This window comes from Hippoglossus hippoglossus, chromosome 16 (assembly GCF_009819705.1).
Source record: "Hippoglossus hippoglossus isolate fHipHip1 chromosome 16, fHipHip1.pri, whole genome shotgun sequence".
NCBI lineage: Eukaryota > Metazoa > Chordata > Actinopteri > Pleuronectiformes > Pleuronectidae > Hippoglossus > Hippoglossus hippoglossus.
In genome coordinates, this window is record NC_047166.1 from 22,741,088 (window position 1) to 22,760,238 (window position 19,151).

Sequence of the window (19,151 nt, forward strand, 5' to 3'; positions counted from 1 at the left end):
AACGCTCACCAATCAGGAACCGGATAACAAGTGCCATGCTTGTTTAACCACTGTCAATCAAATTTCTTATTTAGTTATTAATACAATTTAAAGTTATAGATAACTAATTACATACCTTGAGCAGGAGCATCCAACCAGAGACAAGTATTTAAATAGGTTCATATTAGTTGTATACAAAGTCAAATAAAATGTGAAGTGAAAGAAAAATTATTCCCATTAAGAATGCATATATAAAATAGTAGGAAATTGGCTGAAGTGGCAAGAAAAAGAAAAAGGGCTGATCCAAAGTACCTGAACCATTGTTATAGCAGAGAGAGCATGAGATATTGTACATGGATTTTTGTGGAATGATAAAGCTTAGATTATCATTGTATTCCCACAGAATACTAAGCATTCAACCTTTGTTGGATTTTGTTCACACACACCCACACGCAAAGATACAGGTGTCTTGTGTCAGTTTTCAGCTTTGTACTTTTTGTGAGTGTATAAAATTAGCAAACTCCAAACATTCTCCAGGAGCATTCCAGGAGCTGATTGGAATGGTTCAACTTGCATGTAATGGGGCTTTCTGGAATTTAGAAAAAAGCACACGATTTGCACTTTGAGATAAAGAGGAGTCCAAGAATCTGAGATGGGAAAGTGGCCTCAGACACTATACAGTGTGTAAAACAGTTAAAATACAAACCATATTGTGAAACAATAACACTAAAGAGACTAAACAACAATTTGGACCCATGTACTGCAAATCATTCACCTTTCAAAATACCATTAGCTTGTTGCTTCCAATTATTATCTTCAACTGCATCTGTCCGTCACGATTCAAAAATGGGTCGATAGGAGAACATGGAGGAGAAGAATAACGTTGTCGATTATTCCCATGTTGACCAGAGCAACAGCTTGATGCTGTCAGCGTGACTTCAGACCAATGGTGGCTTATTAAATATAGCTCTTGTTCAGGTCGATGCAGGAGATGGTGAAACATCGCCTGACCTAGGGCGATATAACCATAATCTCAAATTCTGATAAAGCTTGTTTCATATCCAGATAAAGATACATATCAAGACATATCATGTTTTATACAAATTCAGTGAATAAATACAAACATAGTTTATAGAGAGGCCCATTGCTTATTACACTTAAAATCATATTCTTGATAAAAATAGGTAATTACCCAAGTATAATATTTTTCTCACGATAATGCAAAGTTTCAACATATGGTCATGTTTTGAGCTTAGGCTTCATGTTATATCTTGGTTGGTCGGAGTCCTTTGGAATTACCCCATTGCCCCATTTATTACCCTGTTCTGTGACGCATTCAGGTTCCTCCATATTTGTTTGTGTTGCCTTTATGCTGTTGCCTTAATGTTTTTTCTTTCAATGCACATTATATATTGTGATAATGCCCAAAAAGCCTGAGCCTGCGGAATGTAAGTGAGATGACGAAAGCAGCTCACACTTGCCAATTATACAGTTTTTTCTGAAGGCTCCAGCTGTTCTCTGTCCTCATCTGACGTCTGAGTTTTCTAAATCAAGCCATATTCCTCTGAATTATAGACCACGATCACAGAAATGTACATAATCTCCCACATAATTATAACCTCTTTAATGCCGCACTATTTCCAGGATCCACTCAGATGACAGTCAGTGGGTGAATGTGCACTTCCGTCTGCCCACGAACCACCTTTGATTTTTGTGAACTTATGAATTGTCTACCAGGTCGTTGTCTTGTGGTTTGTATTTGTCCCAGAGGCTGGATGTTCCCCACCTCTGCTCTAGTGTCGTGTCTGTGAAAACGTCACCTGTGCTGATGTAATGGTGAGAACTGACTCTTATTATTTGTACTGATTGCTTATCCCCTGAACGCCTCCTGTGAACAGCAATATTGTCCAGTGAAAGGACCTTAAGCTGCTTTCAGACGTGCACCGAACTCGCTCCGCAGTTTCTGAGCACTTTCTCGGCCTGGCCTTCTAGTATAAAGTCAGAAGAAAGAGTCTTTGTGTGAAGACAGCAAAAGATCCCCCGCTAAGATACTGACGAAGATGTCGAGAGTCCGTGGTGATAGGAGCTGACACCGGTGTCTGTGTGTTGTCAAGAAAATCCCATGATCTCCGCAGCAGAGTTAATACTTCACTTCCTGCCTCTGCCTGCTGCACCCTGCTGCTTCACTTCTCGCCTGAATAATGCAGAGGAATTGTTGCTGTTGTGAACGAGTCTGTGCAGAGAACCCCCCGCTGTGTTGTGCATGGGTGAAAGGCAAACTCTGGGTGAAGTCCGTAGTCCGTGGAAGTTTTTAAGGAGAGACTTTGCGTGTTTGTAAGAAACTACGGGTATGTCTCTCGACATGTCGTTACCCAGTCACAGGGACTTTCTTAAGAGGAATCTTCTCGCAACCTCCTCCACTCTCGCAATGTTTGTTGTAGCCAGAAACTCTTGACTCTGCCCTGCCCTCTAGTGGATGTGTTGCTTAACTACCACACCGACATAAATACGCATGGAAGTTTGTGGACAGTGATGGTAACATAGTTTGAAATGGATGTTGCACACAGGCAGCATAGCGTCTTTAATCCTCACCCTCAAATGTGAACACGTAACCTTAACAACCGAGCCGTTATGCTGGAACGAAATGACAGCTTGATCTTCCAGCCGCAGTCCGAATTTTAAACTAACGCACAAATATTAGCTTGATGAGGTAGATTGCTGCTGAGATAGCGGCCATTTCAGATAGTGACTGATTCATACCTCTGTTTGAAATCAAGAATCTGCTGTTTCTGCTGCTGAATCTGCGTTTTGGTAAGAATTCAAGTGGCTAATCTGCCAACCTTCTCACTGTACATGTGCCGAGTGATAAGAGAAAGTTTTGAACTAAGTGCTGGAACATTAACAAGCAAACACTCACTTACAAGGGCATTTTTAATGTATTGTCTGTCAAGCTGTGTGAGAGCTGTTGCAAATGATCTTGCATTAAAAGACATGGGGGCTAATGTTTGTGAGCGTGTGTATTCAGCTTGTTTGAGGGGTGTCTCAGGCTGCCACACTCAGCCAAGGTGGATGCACTTCAGCTTCTCTCAGCTGCCTGATCCTCATTCAGTACTAGGGTGCCTAAGTACTCCTTACATTCGAGTAGAAAGAGGGGAAGAAGAGTGCAGTGATTTCAACATCTTCCAGGGTTTGGCTGATTTGATACTTTCAAAGGAATCCAAGTCCCCTCCAGTCGTGTTCAGTGACAGATACAAGGACAGGAACCCTTCAGTGTTTCATCCTGTCCACATCTTAGAGATGTAAGACCAATGGAGCATGTGCATTTCATATTCATATTTCATATATAAAAAGCAGGAGACATTGTGGAGCCTGGTTGTATCTTCAAAAGGCTGCGTTTACATCGTAATAATGTTCCTCAGAGGTCAAGAAGACAATCACATATCTTTGTTATTCAGCTGTATGAAAGTAATTAAGTTTTGAGCCAAACTGCCACAGACCGGAAAGATAATATTCAGAAATTGAATGGTACTTTTGTTTAAGCCTCTCAAAAGCTTATATTTTGTGCATCACTGAGAGAAAATAACATGATATCAAGATTCAGTAGATTTTTGTTTAGCAAACATTCTTCAATATGTCATAACTCAAACAGAATGAGGAAAAAGCTGATGTGTTGTTTAACATTCCAACGACAAACGACAAAGTCAGTGCAAATCAAATCGGTAAAGTCTCGGGATAGGGAAGAAAAACTAGTTAGGATTCAGATCTTCTTCAGACAGATCTCACACTGAGGAACAGCAGAGACAGGGTCAAGCCGGCTGGGCTGGTCTCAATACATAGAGAGCTCTAATTGGCTACAAACTGAGCCTCAAGCTCCCTCATCTGGAGACTCGGCCTTCATGTCAGACGTTTTAAAACATTAATTCCACCAGACAAAGTGGAAGGGAAACTAAAATAAATTGAATCTGAGAGGCTGGTACTCAATTACTTAAACCTAAAAAAGCATGATCATTTGTGATGGCTGCAAATAATATTATTGCCTAACTTAATAACCTGCGGCCTCTCACTGGTACATTGACCTCCAAAATATGGACATGTATTAAAAAATATTAGACGTGGGAACATGACATTTGACTTGTACTTAAATATGGCAATAGCAACTGGAAATTAAAAAACAAGACAATAAATGTAGCCAACGAAAAAAAAGGATGTAAGCAACATACCTTAAAGTAATGCACTTGAACTATTTTTGTGTCATTTCCTGCATTCAAAATATGAATTGCACATAATCAAATGTTTTGTTTGTGACAGAAGCAGATCCAGGGGCAGGGCCAGTGTCCCATTTGAAATCTGATTGGCCCCTGAAGTGCCCCTTTCCTGTCAGTGGTCTTTAAAAAAAGTACTTACTTAATTCTTAATAAATATGATCATTTGTCAAGGAGTTCAAACATTTTAAAACATATATTCAATGATATGTGGCTTTGGGATGACTTTAACGTGCACCTTACTGAATCAGGAATTGTGCGTGGATGTTGGACATGTAATTGGCTCCTCTGTGTAAATTGTGGCCCCTTTATTGAACCCAATTTACAAAAATCCTCGATCTGACACTGGTTTGTGATTTCACAAAATTACTTGTGGCAACATCTGATTGTGAACTGTACTGTAGCTAATACATGTACCACGGAATGAACATTGAAGGTTAGCTTCAGAAATCATGTAAGAGTAGGGCTGGGCAATATGGAAAAAAATCTTATCACGATAATTTATTACTCTGCGCAGGTCAACAAGTGACTCTGCTCCTATGATCTTTTTTAATCACTCACACTTAGAACTGATCTTTATAAAAAAAACATGTTCCTGGATAAATGGGGCGTTGCTTCTTCTGCAGCAAAGAAGGTAAAACACTGCGTTGCGTCGTAATCTGCGGAAAGAACTTCTGTCTGCAGGAGTGTGTGTGTGCTCGTCTCGGTCCCTCCTCACACAGGAACTGATAATCATGTGTATTTAGTTATTAACCGATGATGTGGGATCATGACTCCGGATCGTTCCGGTCACTTTAACCCCGATGTCCTGACTGTGTGCGTCACGTTACTTCTCATGTTGTGTAGCAGGTTTAAACGTGTATCTCATAAACTCTGGAGCGACTCAAACCAACACAAAGTAAACATCAGTCCTGTACGTGTCCTAATAACGTGTGATCAGTGATGATGCTTATTGTTAAAACGTAGAGTGAGACTCAGGTCAGAGGGGAAGTGAGGAGGAAGCAGACTCCGACAGAGACTCTGACACATAAAGGACAATCTGACCTTTAATGAGCGTCTGTCTAGATCATGAAGCAGCTGTGGTTATAATTACTCAGCAGTTGAAAACCCCTAAAACAATCAACGTAGCGGAAAACATCAAATGTTCAGTCACTGCATTGATGCAGAGTCGTCCACCTCTCTGCAGGAGCCCAAACATTAGCACGTGTGCTGCTGCTGCTCCTCCGCTCTGTGCTGACTCTATTCTAGCCACATGATTGGTTCGGCACAGTGCTTTTCTCATTGTCATTGGTTGTTCGTGTTGTCAGTCAAAACAAGGATGTAATGAGCTCCATCGACGTTATATCGATCATGTCGTAAATTTCTATCAAATCTATCATTTTATCGCCCAGCCCTAAGCAAGAGCCAGGGAGTCATGTCAAATGGAGAAAAGTGACAGTGACTGTATGTCCTTGATTCAAAATGCAGTATGTCTTTGGCTGTACCACACTGTGGTCTCAATGTTACTGTCAGTAGAAAAATTGTATTTCTGACTTTGCTGAGATAGATTAATCTTTGATTGTTCAGCATCAGTAGACCTCAAGTCGAGGTCTACTGATCGTCTCTGATTGGCCAGTGATCTGCACAAACACCATGTGGGGTCAGAAATATAAGGTGTGTCTGAAATTGATGCGTTTTTACAGGTGGATTCATTATTTGTTGATTTTCTCTGTTATTATCAACCAAGTGTGTATAAAATGACTGAATTTGTAGAATCAGCTATATTGACTGGGTGACTACCCTTTGGTTTATTTATTGAAGAATTTTCAGGCTGGGTAAATCTGGCAAGATTTGAGCATACAACACTACATGCCTCTGTCTGTAATTCAGTGTTGGCACGCCCCCATCCAGAGAGAGGATAAAAGAGGATGAATATTTTCTTGATATCTTGTTATTGAACTCCCCTACTATTGCGGATATATTTCAGTCGTGAATCTAAACCAATCGGGAGGTCTAGTTCGTCCACATTCTTATGGTGTGAATTAACCATTCAGAATGTCAGAGTCAGATGGTTAGGACATTTCCCAGAACCTTTCTTGCCAGCCGTCTGAGTGAGTCCTTGTCAGAATACAGCAGGAAAATGTCAAATTCATGCAAGTGTGCATGTTGATGACATATATAACATGTGACGGTTACGCAACTGAAGAAAACGAAAAGAATACAAATATCTCAGGATTAAAAAGAGGTGTCAATCGCCTAGAAGACACAGAATAAGACGTCAACTTGGAAAGACGATCAGATTCAAGAGCTTTTGGCGCTAAGGGCCAACACCGGTGTTGATGTACTATAAATTAAAACCGCAGCAGAATTTATACGTCATGTCCTGTTCTACCAGGCGCCACCCCTCGTCTGAATGTTCCGGATACGTTCCTGTTTTTGTGACAAGTCGGATCAGAACAATCTTCATATGTGAAAGGCAACTCCAAAACCAATCTGGGGCCAGTGTTACAATAATTCCAAGTGGACTTTATGGCTGTAAATTATCAGCAGTATGAACATTTCAGGCGCCTGAGAGCGAAACATGTTGTCACAGCCTCTGATGAGGTGTGATTAAAGAGAGACAGGTACATTTCACCCTTCCTGAAATGATAAGGGATTGGAAGCAGGATCACGACTCAGACAACAGCATCCAAACACAACCCTCCTTACTGTGTCACGCTCTGTTCCTGCTCCACTGTCACTATGACAACTGGGCGGTTTTGCCAGAACTGTGAATTGACTTGTGTCACGATAATCAATCCCACAGAAAGTAAGGGGAAAGGAAATGACAGATACAGGGGGACACACAAAGCTTAACCACAAAGCTAAATAAATGAATAAGGCTGCTTCGGTGCAACATACTGCTCTAACACCTTCCCTGTCAGCTTCACACCCCGACTCCTGCTCGGATTCTCCTCAGGGTGTGCTTTGCAGGCAAAGGAAACACATCACCTGCAGGCTGAGCCCTCAGCCTCCCTGCTGGTCGGGGGTCTCTTGTTCCCCAGCACGCCAACATGATACTTTGCCCATAACAGGCACCCTCCAGGTAGTGAGACCAAAGGCAAACTGAAGCTTAATATGCGGTTAGCCCCAAATGCTGACATTTGTTTCGTTCTTTTTCTTCTCTCTTCACCTCCTCGCTTGTCCTTGCTCCCAGTCTGGGGTGAGGGTCCTCTCACAACAAGCTCGCAATCCTCTTCAAATCTGATTGCAGCCACAGCCATAATAGGTCAAAGTCATTATATCTGCAGTGAAAAGCTGCGACAAAAAGGGACTTAAACAAGGCTAGGGTTAATTACACAATGTCATTAAATCACATTACTGGCCTAGTTTACGCATGGTCCTCCTCTGTGCTCAGCACACAGCAGCAGTGTCTGCCCGGCCTGTAATGTCTGCACTCACGTCACAGAACGAGGTGTCGGAAAAAACTATCTCTCAAACATATTTGCTCTCTTGAATTACAGCACTCTGAGAGGCAGACTGCTTAGTTTAAGTAGCTCCAGGGACACAGAAGAGCACCTTGTTTGTTATTACAGAATTGGACATAATTGGTCATTAGACTCCATCTTACTTGCCATGCCACACCTTCTGTTGAGTACCACTATAAAGGATTGATTATTTTCCTTATCTTAACGGTATAAACTCACAGTTCCAGCCTGATGCTCTCAATGCAATATATACTCTTGTTCCAACACTATACTGTAACAGGAGGAAGCACAGTCCATCAACTGGCGTAACATCCTTTCTCTGCACTGTGAGTCTTTAATTCCCTGTATAAAGCATCTGGTTCAACACATTACATGATGCAAGAGCACTGAAACATCGGTTTTACACTTTTCATTTCTGCCCTGATAAAAATACCAAAAAATGGACTTCCAGGGTAGTGAAAGTGCTGGAGTGAAATAATGATTTGTAGGCACAGTATATGGATGGTCAGTTATCTGCGTCAGACAGCTGAACCTTCCAGATGATCATGGAGCCATTAATGGTTACATGAGATGTGTACCTGGCTTTAGTGTCAGCCCTGATGCACACAATCATCTATTTCCTCTCTCCAGTTCATATGGGATGCGCTGTTGCAGAGAGGGTTGTGGTTTTTTGAAGGGTTATTATAGGGCACAAGAGCCATGGAGAATAATTGTGCATTGGTAGCTGCCATGACAACACAGTTTAATTAAGAGTGGGATGCTGACAATTACAGCAATGATTGTTTTAAAATGCAGCTTGCAAACTATATAAAAATGTACCTACGCAGAGATACTCTAAAAGCTGACCTTCCAAAAAGTGTCAGAGTGCATGATTTTCATGTTTTTACAATTACTGAGAATAAAAAATATACAACAATTAACAATCTAAGAAATAGACATTATGTATTTTTGTTAATGCATAATGTATATAATCCTTGTTTCAGAGCAATTGTAAGCAGTTGCTGCCGCAAACATGTAGGCGGCTCAGAAATAAATCAAATCACATAAAAAAATTCTATAAATATATCTATCCATAGACCTTGGACATAAATTCACTGCATTTGAAGAAAGGTACATAATGAAATGTTCACCATTGTGCTGAGTTACATAATGTGCCTTTTTCAAAAACACATTCAAGACACACACACGCTTCGTCAGACTGAAAGCGCAGTAAAGGTAGTAAATCAGTGTGAGTGAAGGAGGCTGAGCTTGTCTGGAACACAGTCCAAAGTCCTGCTGATAAAGGCAAGTGTTCATACTGATAACAAGTACTCCAACACATGCTTCATTCCCACATCACAAAATGCTTACACACGTGCACACATCTCAACATGTTATTACTACACCTCATGCACAGAACAAGACATTAAAGTTGCTATTGCACAGCAAAGACTTACCATGCTGTCTGTGGGTGATTCCTTCTTTCCTAGATGCTGGCCCATGCTATTGACAGAGACTGTAAGAAAAACACAAGATAGCAGAGTTTACACCAGGAGAGGACTGTAAACATATTATGTGAAGATTGTTTACTCCTCCTTCTCTCTAAGCAAGAGAGGCTACCGTTTAGTCAGTGTGAGAAAGTGTATCATCACACAAAACGATAACAAAAAACACTGGGGTATCCAATGCTCATTTGTAACCGTTTTGTAATGAATGAAAAATGTTATTTAACTCTGACTTCAACAGGAAAACCAATCAGGACCAATTATACTCATATTGAGATTTATAATTTTGATTGATATTATTCCTTATGGGAAGAGGAGCGCCCTCTACTTCAGACTTTACAGACATTTTTACATACATAAAACACACTATAAGAAAGAGAAGAGTTCACAATCATCAGATGGATGTAATAGCATCTATCTTCACGCTGTACTTTTGAATTTAAACTAAAATCGCACAACTCATCTACTATCACAGAGTATCGCACAGTCCTGTGGCTGGTGTGCTTTGCTTTCACACCACAAAGAAAGATGGCCACTCAGAAGCGGGGCCCGGACCCTCCGTTTCAGGCTGTCCCGTCGTTCAGCTCGCTCTTGCTTTGATTCAAAGCTTTCACACCAGCCAAAACCAAATTGAATGAAATCAGCAAACATGCCCCATTTCGATTGAGCTGAAACAAACGCGGCAGGTGTTGGAAGCACCTTTGGTGAGAAGTCAGACTCCCAAAGTATTTAGGATTTTAAAGGCGAAGTCTGTCCTGATCAATAGCACGTCTTAGCCAACACTCTCTCCCTCTGCAGTGCCTTTGTGCATTCATTAGAATACTTTGCACTAATTCTTTGTTTTGTGCTGCTGTAGCCTGCCAGTGATTAGCTGATTCTTCATCTCTGAATCAGATACAGTTCTCCATAGTCGATGATGAACTTTTACTTTTAGAAGAAAAACTTCAAACCTTGTTTATCCTCACCTTCACCTGTTGCTCTGCTGTCTGACTAAATTAGAGCTCAGCCACATATCACACTGTGTTTCCTCTGTCACATCTTCGGACAAGAGTTTACATCAGACTCACGTGCTGCTTAAATATCTGCAGCAAACTGACTGACAACAGGTGTATAGCCCAGTCTCTAAAAATCACTGAGTCCTATCAGTCCTATCACGCTATCATGAAGAGGCAAAGCAGAGCGGAAGGAAGTCTCAGTGTTCTCGATGCGGAGTTCACAAACACCTTAACCAACCAAACAAGCATTTTCAAAATGCGGTGCAGGAAGTTAAAGATTCTTCCTTAGATATGTGGTGCAAGTAAACGAATGCTTATTAAACAAACGCTGAATAGGGCATAGAAAATATCTGCCTGCACAGACCACTTGAAAACAGTCTTTCCTCAGAAAATCCTCTTTTCCTTGCAAATAATTGCAGCATCAGCATGCAGCTTTGGCTTTTAGAGTTTTGCAGCCACCAAAACTACCATTCATCATCTTTGAAGTCTCTACTACTTCTTTTGGTTTTTATTCATTCACGTTGTTAATATGCCTGTTTGGAATGAGCTACTCTCTTGGCCTGAGTTAATATTCTGCAGCGACTTCAGATTTATTCCTTGTCATTAGTGAGTCCTGTTCAAACAGTTCTACAATGTACATTCACTTTTTATTCTTTGTGTGCTGGACGTTGTGTGCAGAGCTTTTTATAAACACTTTGTGCAGAGTGCAGAGTGTTTGTGTTCATCCTGCCTGGTTTATCTGCAGTGACGATTTTATAGTCATAATATTTAATTTGATAAAAAGAAATTGAATTTTCTGTGGGTTATATAAGTTTGAATGATTTACTTAATTTAATGATTTAAAACTTATTTTTTCATATAATACATGGAATTGCAATTGACACATCTTTAGACCCAAGTTCACAACTTAAAAAAAACAAACTCTGTAAACCCACTTAATATAAAGCCTTACAGCAACAAAACAAATGTTGTGGTCTTGCTTTGACAAATACATGAAGAGGAAGTGATTCTATGAAAGCCATAGTTGCCATGATGGAGATCATCACCCACGACACCATGTCTGTGTTAGTCCAATATGGTCAATACAAAAATAATGAAATCATCACAATGACCTGGGGGGAGAGTTATTATTGCGGTTTTAGCCCAGAACCCGCTAGTTGCCAAAAGCTAGTTACCTGAGGACATAGAAGAAGACAAGCTCAACTAAACAGTTAAGGTCTGTTTATTGAACGAATCGTGTGTCCAAATCATAACAAATTGGACAGTGCACTTCCTTGGGGCCCTTAGCAAAACACATGCCGAGTGTGAAGTCGATAAGGTGAACGGTTCTTAAAATATGTGTTCCACATACGGACAGACAGATTTCTGGAATAAGGTGGTGGAACACTATTTGATAGTGGGTCCTCTGAAAAATATTTATATAAGCTATGTGTTTGGTAATGAATTTGAATGATGGTCTGTTGATGTTCAAAGCCAACTATGTTGAAAAATGATTTTAATATCTTAAGAACTCAGTATGTGTCAGAATTGTTATTTGAATTTTAAATGACCCTCTCACATGCAATATTCATAAGTCAATCATTCCAAACATTTCAAAAACTATGTTAATATGTCCTTTGAAGGATTTCTATAATAAAGTTATAAAATAATATCAAACTGCACATTCATGTTCACGTGTGATTTTATTTCCTTATGTAAGGGTCAAGTGAGTTTAATTGAATATAACACTGTGTGCAGAGAGCTCACAGTGAATTAACCATGGAGATGTGTTATTACATCCACTGGCCTCTGAACAGGGAGCACTGGGGTGCACTGTTTACCACCAGCAGCAGTTTAAGACAGTGTGCTTCAGGATCTCAGGGAGGCACACGGGTAATTAAAATGCAAGAAGCTTAAAAAAGATTTTGAAACGCAGCAACATGGCTCAAAGTAAACAGCTCTACCCAGAGGAGCAGAATTAAAAAAATTAAATAAAAATAAAAACACATGAAACTCTTCTAACGCGAGCGAGTTTCTCAAAATCTGTCTTATTTTAACGTGATGTATCGACTCCTCTCGAGCCGGGTGGATGACCCACTACGTCATGAGCCACACAGGGGGAGATCTGTATAAGATGAAAGGAAACCCTCCTGCTCTCCCTTCAGCCTCTCTGTCACGTTATGTTCCCAAACACTCCAAACAGAGACAGAGAAACATCTGACAGCAGTGCCAGATTAAAAAAAAAAAAAAGGCAATGTACAAGCGTCCTCTGCCAGCAGAAAAAAAAAAAGAGGAGATTACACAAATACAGAAGGAAATGGGAAAATGATTAGTAATCGCTGGGATGCACAAGTTAGAATTTGTACAAGGCAATCTGCAACGTCTGCCACCAGGTTTTCTCCATCAGTCATGGACGAATGTGTGACATCAAACAACGTGCGTCACACTGATCAAAGTCAGGTTTGTGTCTTACAAGGGCAAATAGAATAGATAATAATTATTATTACTATTATTATAATTATAAAAATAAGTTAGGATAAAGTCTGGTAAATGATTAAAGCTATTGTAGTTTCCTTTATGTGATTATATATGGTATAGCTGTGACGGTATGGATTAGTATTCACCGCAGTGATAAAGCAGCATATTACCACGGTTTACAGCCAATCCCCAGCCCCCCCCTTCTCTTTAAATACTAATAATACACGTAGACACATAGACTGCTTGTAAATGAACATGATACGAACAACAAACTGTAGGAACTGGTTTCACAGAGGACGCTGTAACAGGCAGACAGAACATCTGTAAAATCCACGACTTTCTTCAGAGCGGCAAAAAACGATTCTAGGACTTCAGCATCCTGCCACAACGGAATCAACACCCTCCTAATTGCTGGGGCTGCTCGAGAACATGCTTGATCATCTTTTGCTTAGTACCCCACCCGGAAGGATAATCCTGTAAATAAATTAAAGACATTCAGATCATTAACGTTCCATAAATTTAATTATGTGTATTCCTGCGTATGTGCGAGGTGGCTGCGGCCTCTGTCAAATTCCATGCCGCCTCGCGACAAAATTCTAGTACAGTGGAAACCGCTAATATGGATTAGGTTTATCCTGGGCCCAACTCAATACTATAGTTGGTTGATTACTATAAACGAATTGCGTAGCTTCTGTATGATAGTCCTGGGAGAGACACACACACACACACACACACACACACACACACACACACACACACACACACACACACACACACACACACACACACACACACACACACACACACACACACACACACACACACACACACACACACACACACACACACACACACACACACACACACACACACACACACACTTCGCTGCTTACATTTCTCTCTCTCTCCCTCCCTCTCTCTCACACTCAAACAGACTCAGCTGACTTCCATGCCCCCGCTACAGTTTAAACTGTTGATTTGTTTGAAAGGACACCACAATATCACCACACAATGATCGCTACTTTTCTTCAATGAGTTAAATCTTTCTTCATAGCAGTGCGCACTCCGCTCGCTCTCTTCCCCTCCCTCACACACGATGCACGCACTAAACTTAGACAATGTATGGAGAGCCTTAGGAGATGGCCGGGCATGCTCGGTTTGGTTTGATGTGGTTGGCAGTGAGCGGCGTGATTGATAGAGACGCATAGGAGGAGCAGTAAATTACTGATAGAGCCGATAAATACCGTAAGAACAAAATACCTTTTAACCATCCAAATGCCGAGATGACGGTTATGAACTCAATCCCTCAGTAGGCATCACATGACTGTGGTATTGCAGTAATGCAGTAAATCGATAATGCAGTTACCGTCACAACCCTAATATATGTTATCGAAAGGACTTCTCACAACCAAGGATGCGATAATTTTATGTTATCTCTCAGATAAGTCAACTACTGGAAGGTAGTGCAGCTGTAAGATCTGTCATTTTGGACAACGCTGTCACTATTCAATGACTAATATTAGTCAAAGCTCCTCAGTACAGTTGTGGAGAGTTTGTGTCCACTGCAGCCTCAGACGTGTGTTCTCGGCTGACACTGATAGAGCCTGACGTGGTTTCCTGCTGTGGTAGCTCATCCACCTCAAGGCTGGACGTGTTGTGCTTTCTGAGACGCTGTTCTGCCCACCACTGTTGTAAAGAGTTATGTCAGGAATGATAGATATGTACGAATATCAGCGGGATTACTTACTCTTCCCCATCATTTTGGATAGGGTGAAGTAGCCTGGTGGAGAATAAACCTTGACAAGCCCACAAAACACCACGTTATCTACAGAGACAGTGGGTATCGATTGTCTTTCCCAAAGCCAAGCTGAGTGTACTGAGATCAAGTCGGACCAGGGTGTTTGCACAGCATCAGTTATCAGTTCCACGTTGGTCTTGTTTGTAGTTTAGTCACAGCTAATATCTGTATCATTGAGAAAGACCTTGAGAAAGAGTTACTTCCATTGTATTGGATTTGGCTGCAACACTGTTTGCCCCTGAGACTCCAAAAGTGTTTTGTGGAATCAAACACTTCACCCACCCCACCATTAGCATAGTGGTGAGTAGATAATGAGTGGATTTCAATTTTTGGGGTGAATTATCCCTTTAAGTAAATCAAGTGTTAAATGTGCATGAACCTCTGCTGACCTCTGTCATCAACAAAGCGTTCATGTCCACAGAACTGCTGCTCTCTGGATGTGTTTTTGTTTTTCCTCATTGAAATCGGTCGAGCCTGTGGAGACAGTTTCAGAAACTCTCAAACCAGCCTGTCTTTTAATAGCACATCTGTACTCAGCTACAGTGATTGTCCACAACCTTGATGATACAGCCAGCCAAGATTTATGACTTGTGACTTTTAGAGGCCAAACATAATGTTTGTCTGGGGTTTAAAATTGCAGAGAGATATGTTGGTATGGAAAAGCTCAAACAGGGGGGAAAAAAACAGGGTGGGTTGAAGCAAAGCTGCTTGTGGTTGAACCAATACAGTTTGAAAAAGCACAAACAAGGAAGGACAAAAATAAGCTGAAACAGGCCCCCCCAATAAAACACAACAATATCTTCTAGCAGCTGCACATTCAGTTTCGTGTCAAATTAATATCCAGTAAAGACTGTTGGTTGGATGTGGGGCCTTGCAGGCAGTTTCACTCTCGAGTGTTACACAATCAAATCTAAGATCCTGCGAGGACTTGCAAGAAAAGACGGTTGCATAATAGAGTGTGAGTGGGAGAGAGAGAGAGAGAGAGAGGAGCAGAGAGGAAGACGTAGTGTCAGTGTGACAGAAGGCTGCAATTACAACTCGGCAAAAAAAAAAAAAAAAGTTTGCCTGGTCTTTATTGTGTGCTCACACATCGTCCTGTAATTCAAAGATATGAAGCTGTGGGGAAACAGTCAGCGAGAGGAAAAAGTCACATCCAATCGCTTCTTCACAATTCAGCCCATATAGGTTGCTGTTGATTGCCATGTGTGGCTCAGTGCGTCCTCTGAAACATTTCTCTTTGTCTTTTAAATAGATCAAAATGGAAGATGCTCTTATTAGGGGGAGGCTACATGCAGGCCAGCACCTGGAAGAAGCCATTAGCAGCTCAAGGCAGAGTCTACAGGCAGTATGTATGAGCAATTATGTCTGTCTGAGCTGTCCATTACCTGAGGACATTTCAAATCCATGTCCTCATAAACCGCTAATGTTTTTACACGGCTTCGGCGCGGACGAGACATGGGGCTCATTTGCTTGAAAAAAGGGGGGGAAATGCTGGAGACTGACATTTAAACACACTTCCCACCATATGTTATCCGTTTGCAGCACACACTGGATTACTTTAACCCCATTTTCTTCTTCTCAGGGATTTCAGGGATCAGTGTTCACACCTGAAGAGTTTAATAGAGATCATCAAAAATAGATTATCTCCCTGAGGATAACCAGTGCTTTTACATTTTGTAGAAAAAAAATAAACGTGTGTGTGATAGCTGCAGGGCAACAGAAAACCTTTCCTTGCCCGTCCTGCAAATTTCAGTTCAGGTAACATTTTATCAGCTGATAAAGACAATCCTCCATGTTTAATTCTGGGAGGACAGAGGTGGTACAGCTACTTATTTCACTGGCTGTAGGCCTGTGAAGATAACAGGGATATTACCTTGCTGCAACATAAATCTTCCTGTCAGGACCTGGTGAGTTTTTTGTTTTTTTATAATGTTGACAAAGAGGGAGAATGCAGCTACAGCAGTAAAACTCCTGGGGAGATTAAGGTATATAAAAAATATCATGGCTTTGCTCTATCAGCCTTCAGTCAGTATGTTTCTTGTTTATATTTTTTGGAAGGGAAACAATTACGAGCGGAGTCAAAAATAATACTCCATAGATGACTTTGACCACACCACAATTCCTCCGTCTGAGCGAGGACAAACAAAAGGGTCAGAGAGGACGAAACCAAGTGATGTGAGACTATGACTCACAGAAAAGACGGAAGTGAGGAGCCGAGTCAACAATGTGGTGTGTTTCGTCCCGTGCACCAGGATTGCACATCAAAATGTTCTCACCTGGTAGAGTACATACATTCAATTTTCCCACAAAAGAACATAGGAAATAAAAACATCTTTGGGGAATATGGACCTCATGGTGGTTAGATTCTGGTTTTATGGGATTTAATCAGATATTCTACTGAGGCAGAGGTCACTGAAGGGCTTAACACAGGAGATGAAGCAGAAAAACACTATGGGCAGTCAGAGTTAGCATGGATCCATACATCCTGTCCACTGATCAATGCACAAATCTACAGCAGTTCTTGTGGAGTTCAAGAACAGGTCGGTGTGATGATGTTCAGGAGATTAAACAACCTTTTTCAAGATCTTTCACACAGGGAGAAAACCATCACGCAAGAGGAGGGTGGGTGGAAAAGTAGGTCATTCCTACCTGGTCTCCTCCTGTGTGATTACTAAAGGCAGGCTGAGATCATGGGAACACATAGGACTGGGATATAGTTTCATATAACAGCAATATAACAATATAAATCAATACAACGCTTCTGTATTGTTAACGCAAAAGGGAGAGGTATGACAAATAACAACCTCAAATGCTCTTGCTTAGATTAGTGAAATAATAAAAAAGTGTTAGTCAATTATTTTTGGCCAATTATTAAGAGTTTAAAACCACAGTTGAGTGTCAAATTTCCTCATATTTTACTCCAGAGCAAAATAATCTGACTTTGTACCTGAGAGAAATAATGATTTTAATGGGATTTACCTTGATAATCATCAATATTGGGGGGGCCCTACAACAAGAATGTAAAACACTACATTTGCTTGGCAATAGGACTTTATATAGTCCACATGTGACATGTTTACCTCCCACCTCTAATCACTATCTGTCATTTACCAGGATCATGCTAAAACTGATGGACAGATTTTCATGATACTTGCTAGAAAGGTTCAGTATGGGTCAGGAAAGAAACCACATTTTGGAGCAGATCCAGCAATTATTGGTTAAAATTATTTAAAAAGGGATTGTGAAATTATAAACCTGCTCTTAGTTAGAATGTGGAAAGAAGCATGATGCCAAAAAAAAAAAGGTACAAAAAAGTTATTCACATGTAAAAATGAAACTTTGTGGTTTCATAAATTTGTCGATGTTGCTTCTTGGTGAGCAGCGGCCGGCTGCAGTGAGTTCCCAGAATCATCTCTGTGCGGTTGCCGGGCAACCAGATGCTGCACAGAAGTGGCAGGTGGATGAATAAACTGTTCCAGCACATGACACCCTCAAAATAATCCAAATAAAAATCTGAATCTAGCGAATTTAAATGTGGTTTCATAAGGGGACTGTAAGGTCTTAGTGGAGGTGTGTCTTCTATGAGTGCCGTTCTAGTTGTAAATAGTTCAGGTAAGGCTGCGCTAGGTATGAAATACTTCCTTTATGGAAATTGAGTTATTACAATGTTTATTTGATACTAAAACATAATGTAGATGATAGGTGGATATGTTAGCTGCCTTGGGTCATGGCCACTCCATAAACTGTGATGCTAATGGTTATAATCTGTAAGGACCCCCCAGCAGTTTACAGGGGAGTCATGACTCAGGATGGTCAGATGTCTGTGGAAATCTCATCGCAAATCCGCAGATCACATTTATGAGAGGGCCAGACTCAAAAAAAAAACAACTCTGCACATGGATCTAAAGTCTGTTTGTGTCCCATCAACACAAACGGGGCAGATGAGTCAGTGAGCAGACCCTCGGTCTCTGTAGAGTCTCTGCTCAAAGGGACCATTACAGGTCATATCTCTACATCTGTGACTGACAGTCCATGCATAGCTCTATACAAAAGACATTAATTTTTCATTATGTGCAGAATTGTGATGAAACTCGGATGATTTCTTTGTGGATCCAAATCACAGGGCAGATCCAGGAATTTTTATTAATTTTAACATTGGAAAATAGGACGCTTTTCAATATTCAATTTATTTAGGAGTGTTTGCAATTTGGTGCAAATCCAAATAAAAAATTTGGATCTAGTCGAATGGGGGGGGTGTTGGGCTTTGCTAGAAGTATGCGCTCTACTGAGTCCCCTCCGAGTTGAATGTAGAATACATTCCAATGTTTGAAGTTCCAATGATAAGAAGTGCTTCATGCAACACTAGTATTAAGCTACGGAAGTGTAAAGCTGCCATGCCAGAAAAAGAAAAATGTATCAATATCGGGTCATGATGTGAAAAGTTTATTTAGACATTCTTTATACTATAAGAAGAGGAACAACATTTCTTGTAATAACAACATACTATTTATCTTGTTATAATGTGAATCAACTGAATATTAGCATATTACCGGATTATGTGTGTGCAGCATGTGCACACCTTGCTTCGGCTATTGTGCACACATTCAGTAACACACGTCGCCACGTTATATGTCCCTGGCTCTCTGCGCTCCCTCCCCTGAATCACTCCGTGTGGACATACAGATAGCACCTCTCTCCTCTGAAGTAGGTGTTCTCACACACACACACAC

At 40.9% G+C, this 19,151-nt stretch overlaps 1 protein-coding gene across 4 annotated transcripts in view; it reads right to left on the bottom strand.

The window, feature by feature from the left end:
• LOC117776316 (myelin basic protein-like) overlaps positions 1-19,151 on the bottom strand; it is a 67,505-nt gene that overhangs the window by 40,762 nt on the left and 7,592 nt on the right. For all 4 annotated transcript variants that reach the window (XM_034610149.1, XM_034610151.1, XM_034610148.1 and 1 more), the window contains exon 2: positions 9,124-9,182. In XM_034610149.1, coding sequence (XP_034466040.1) covers positions 9,124-9,182 — 59 coding nt within the window. The remainder of the gene's footprint in view (positions 1-9,123; positions 9,183-19,151) is intronic.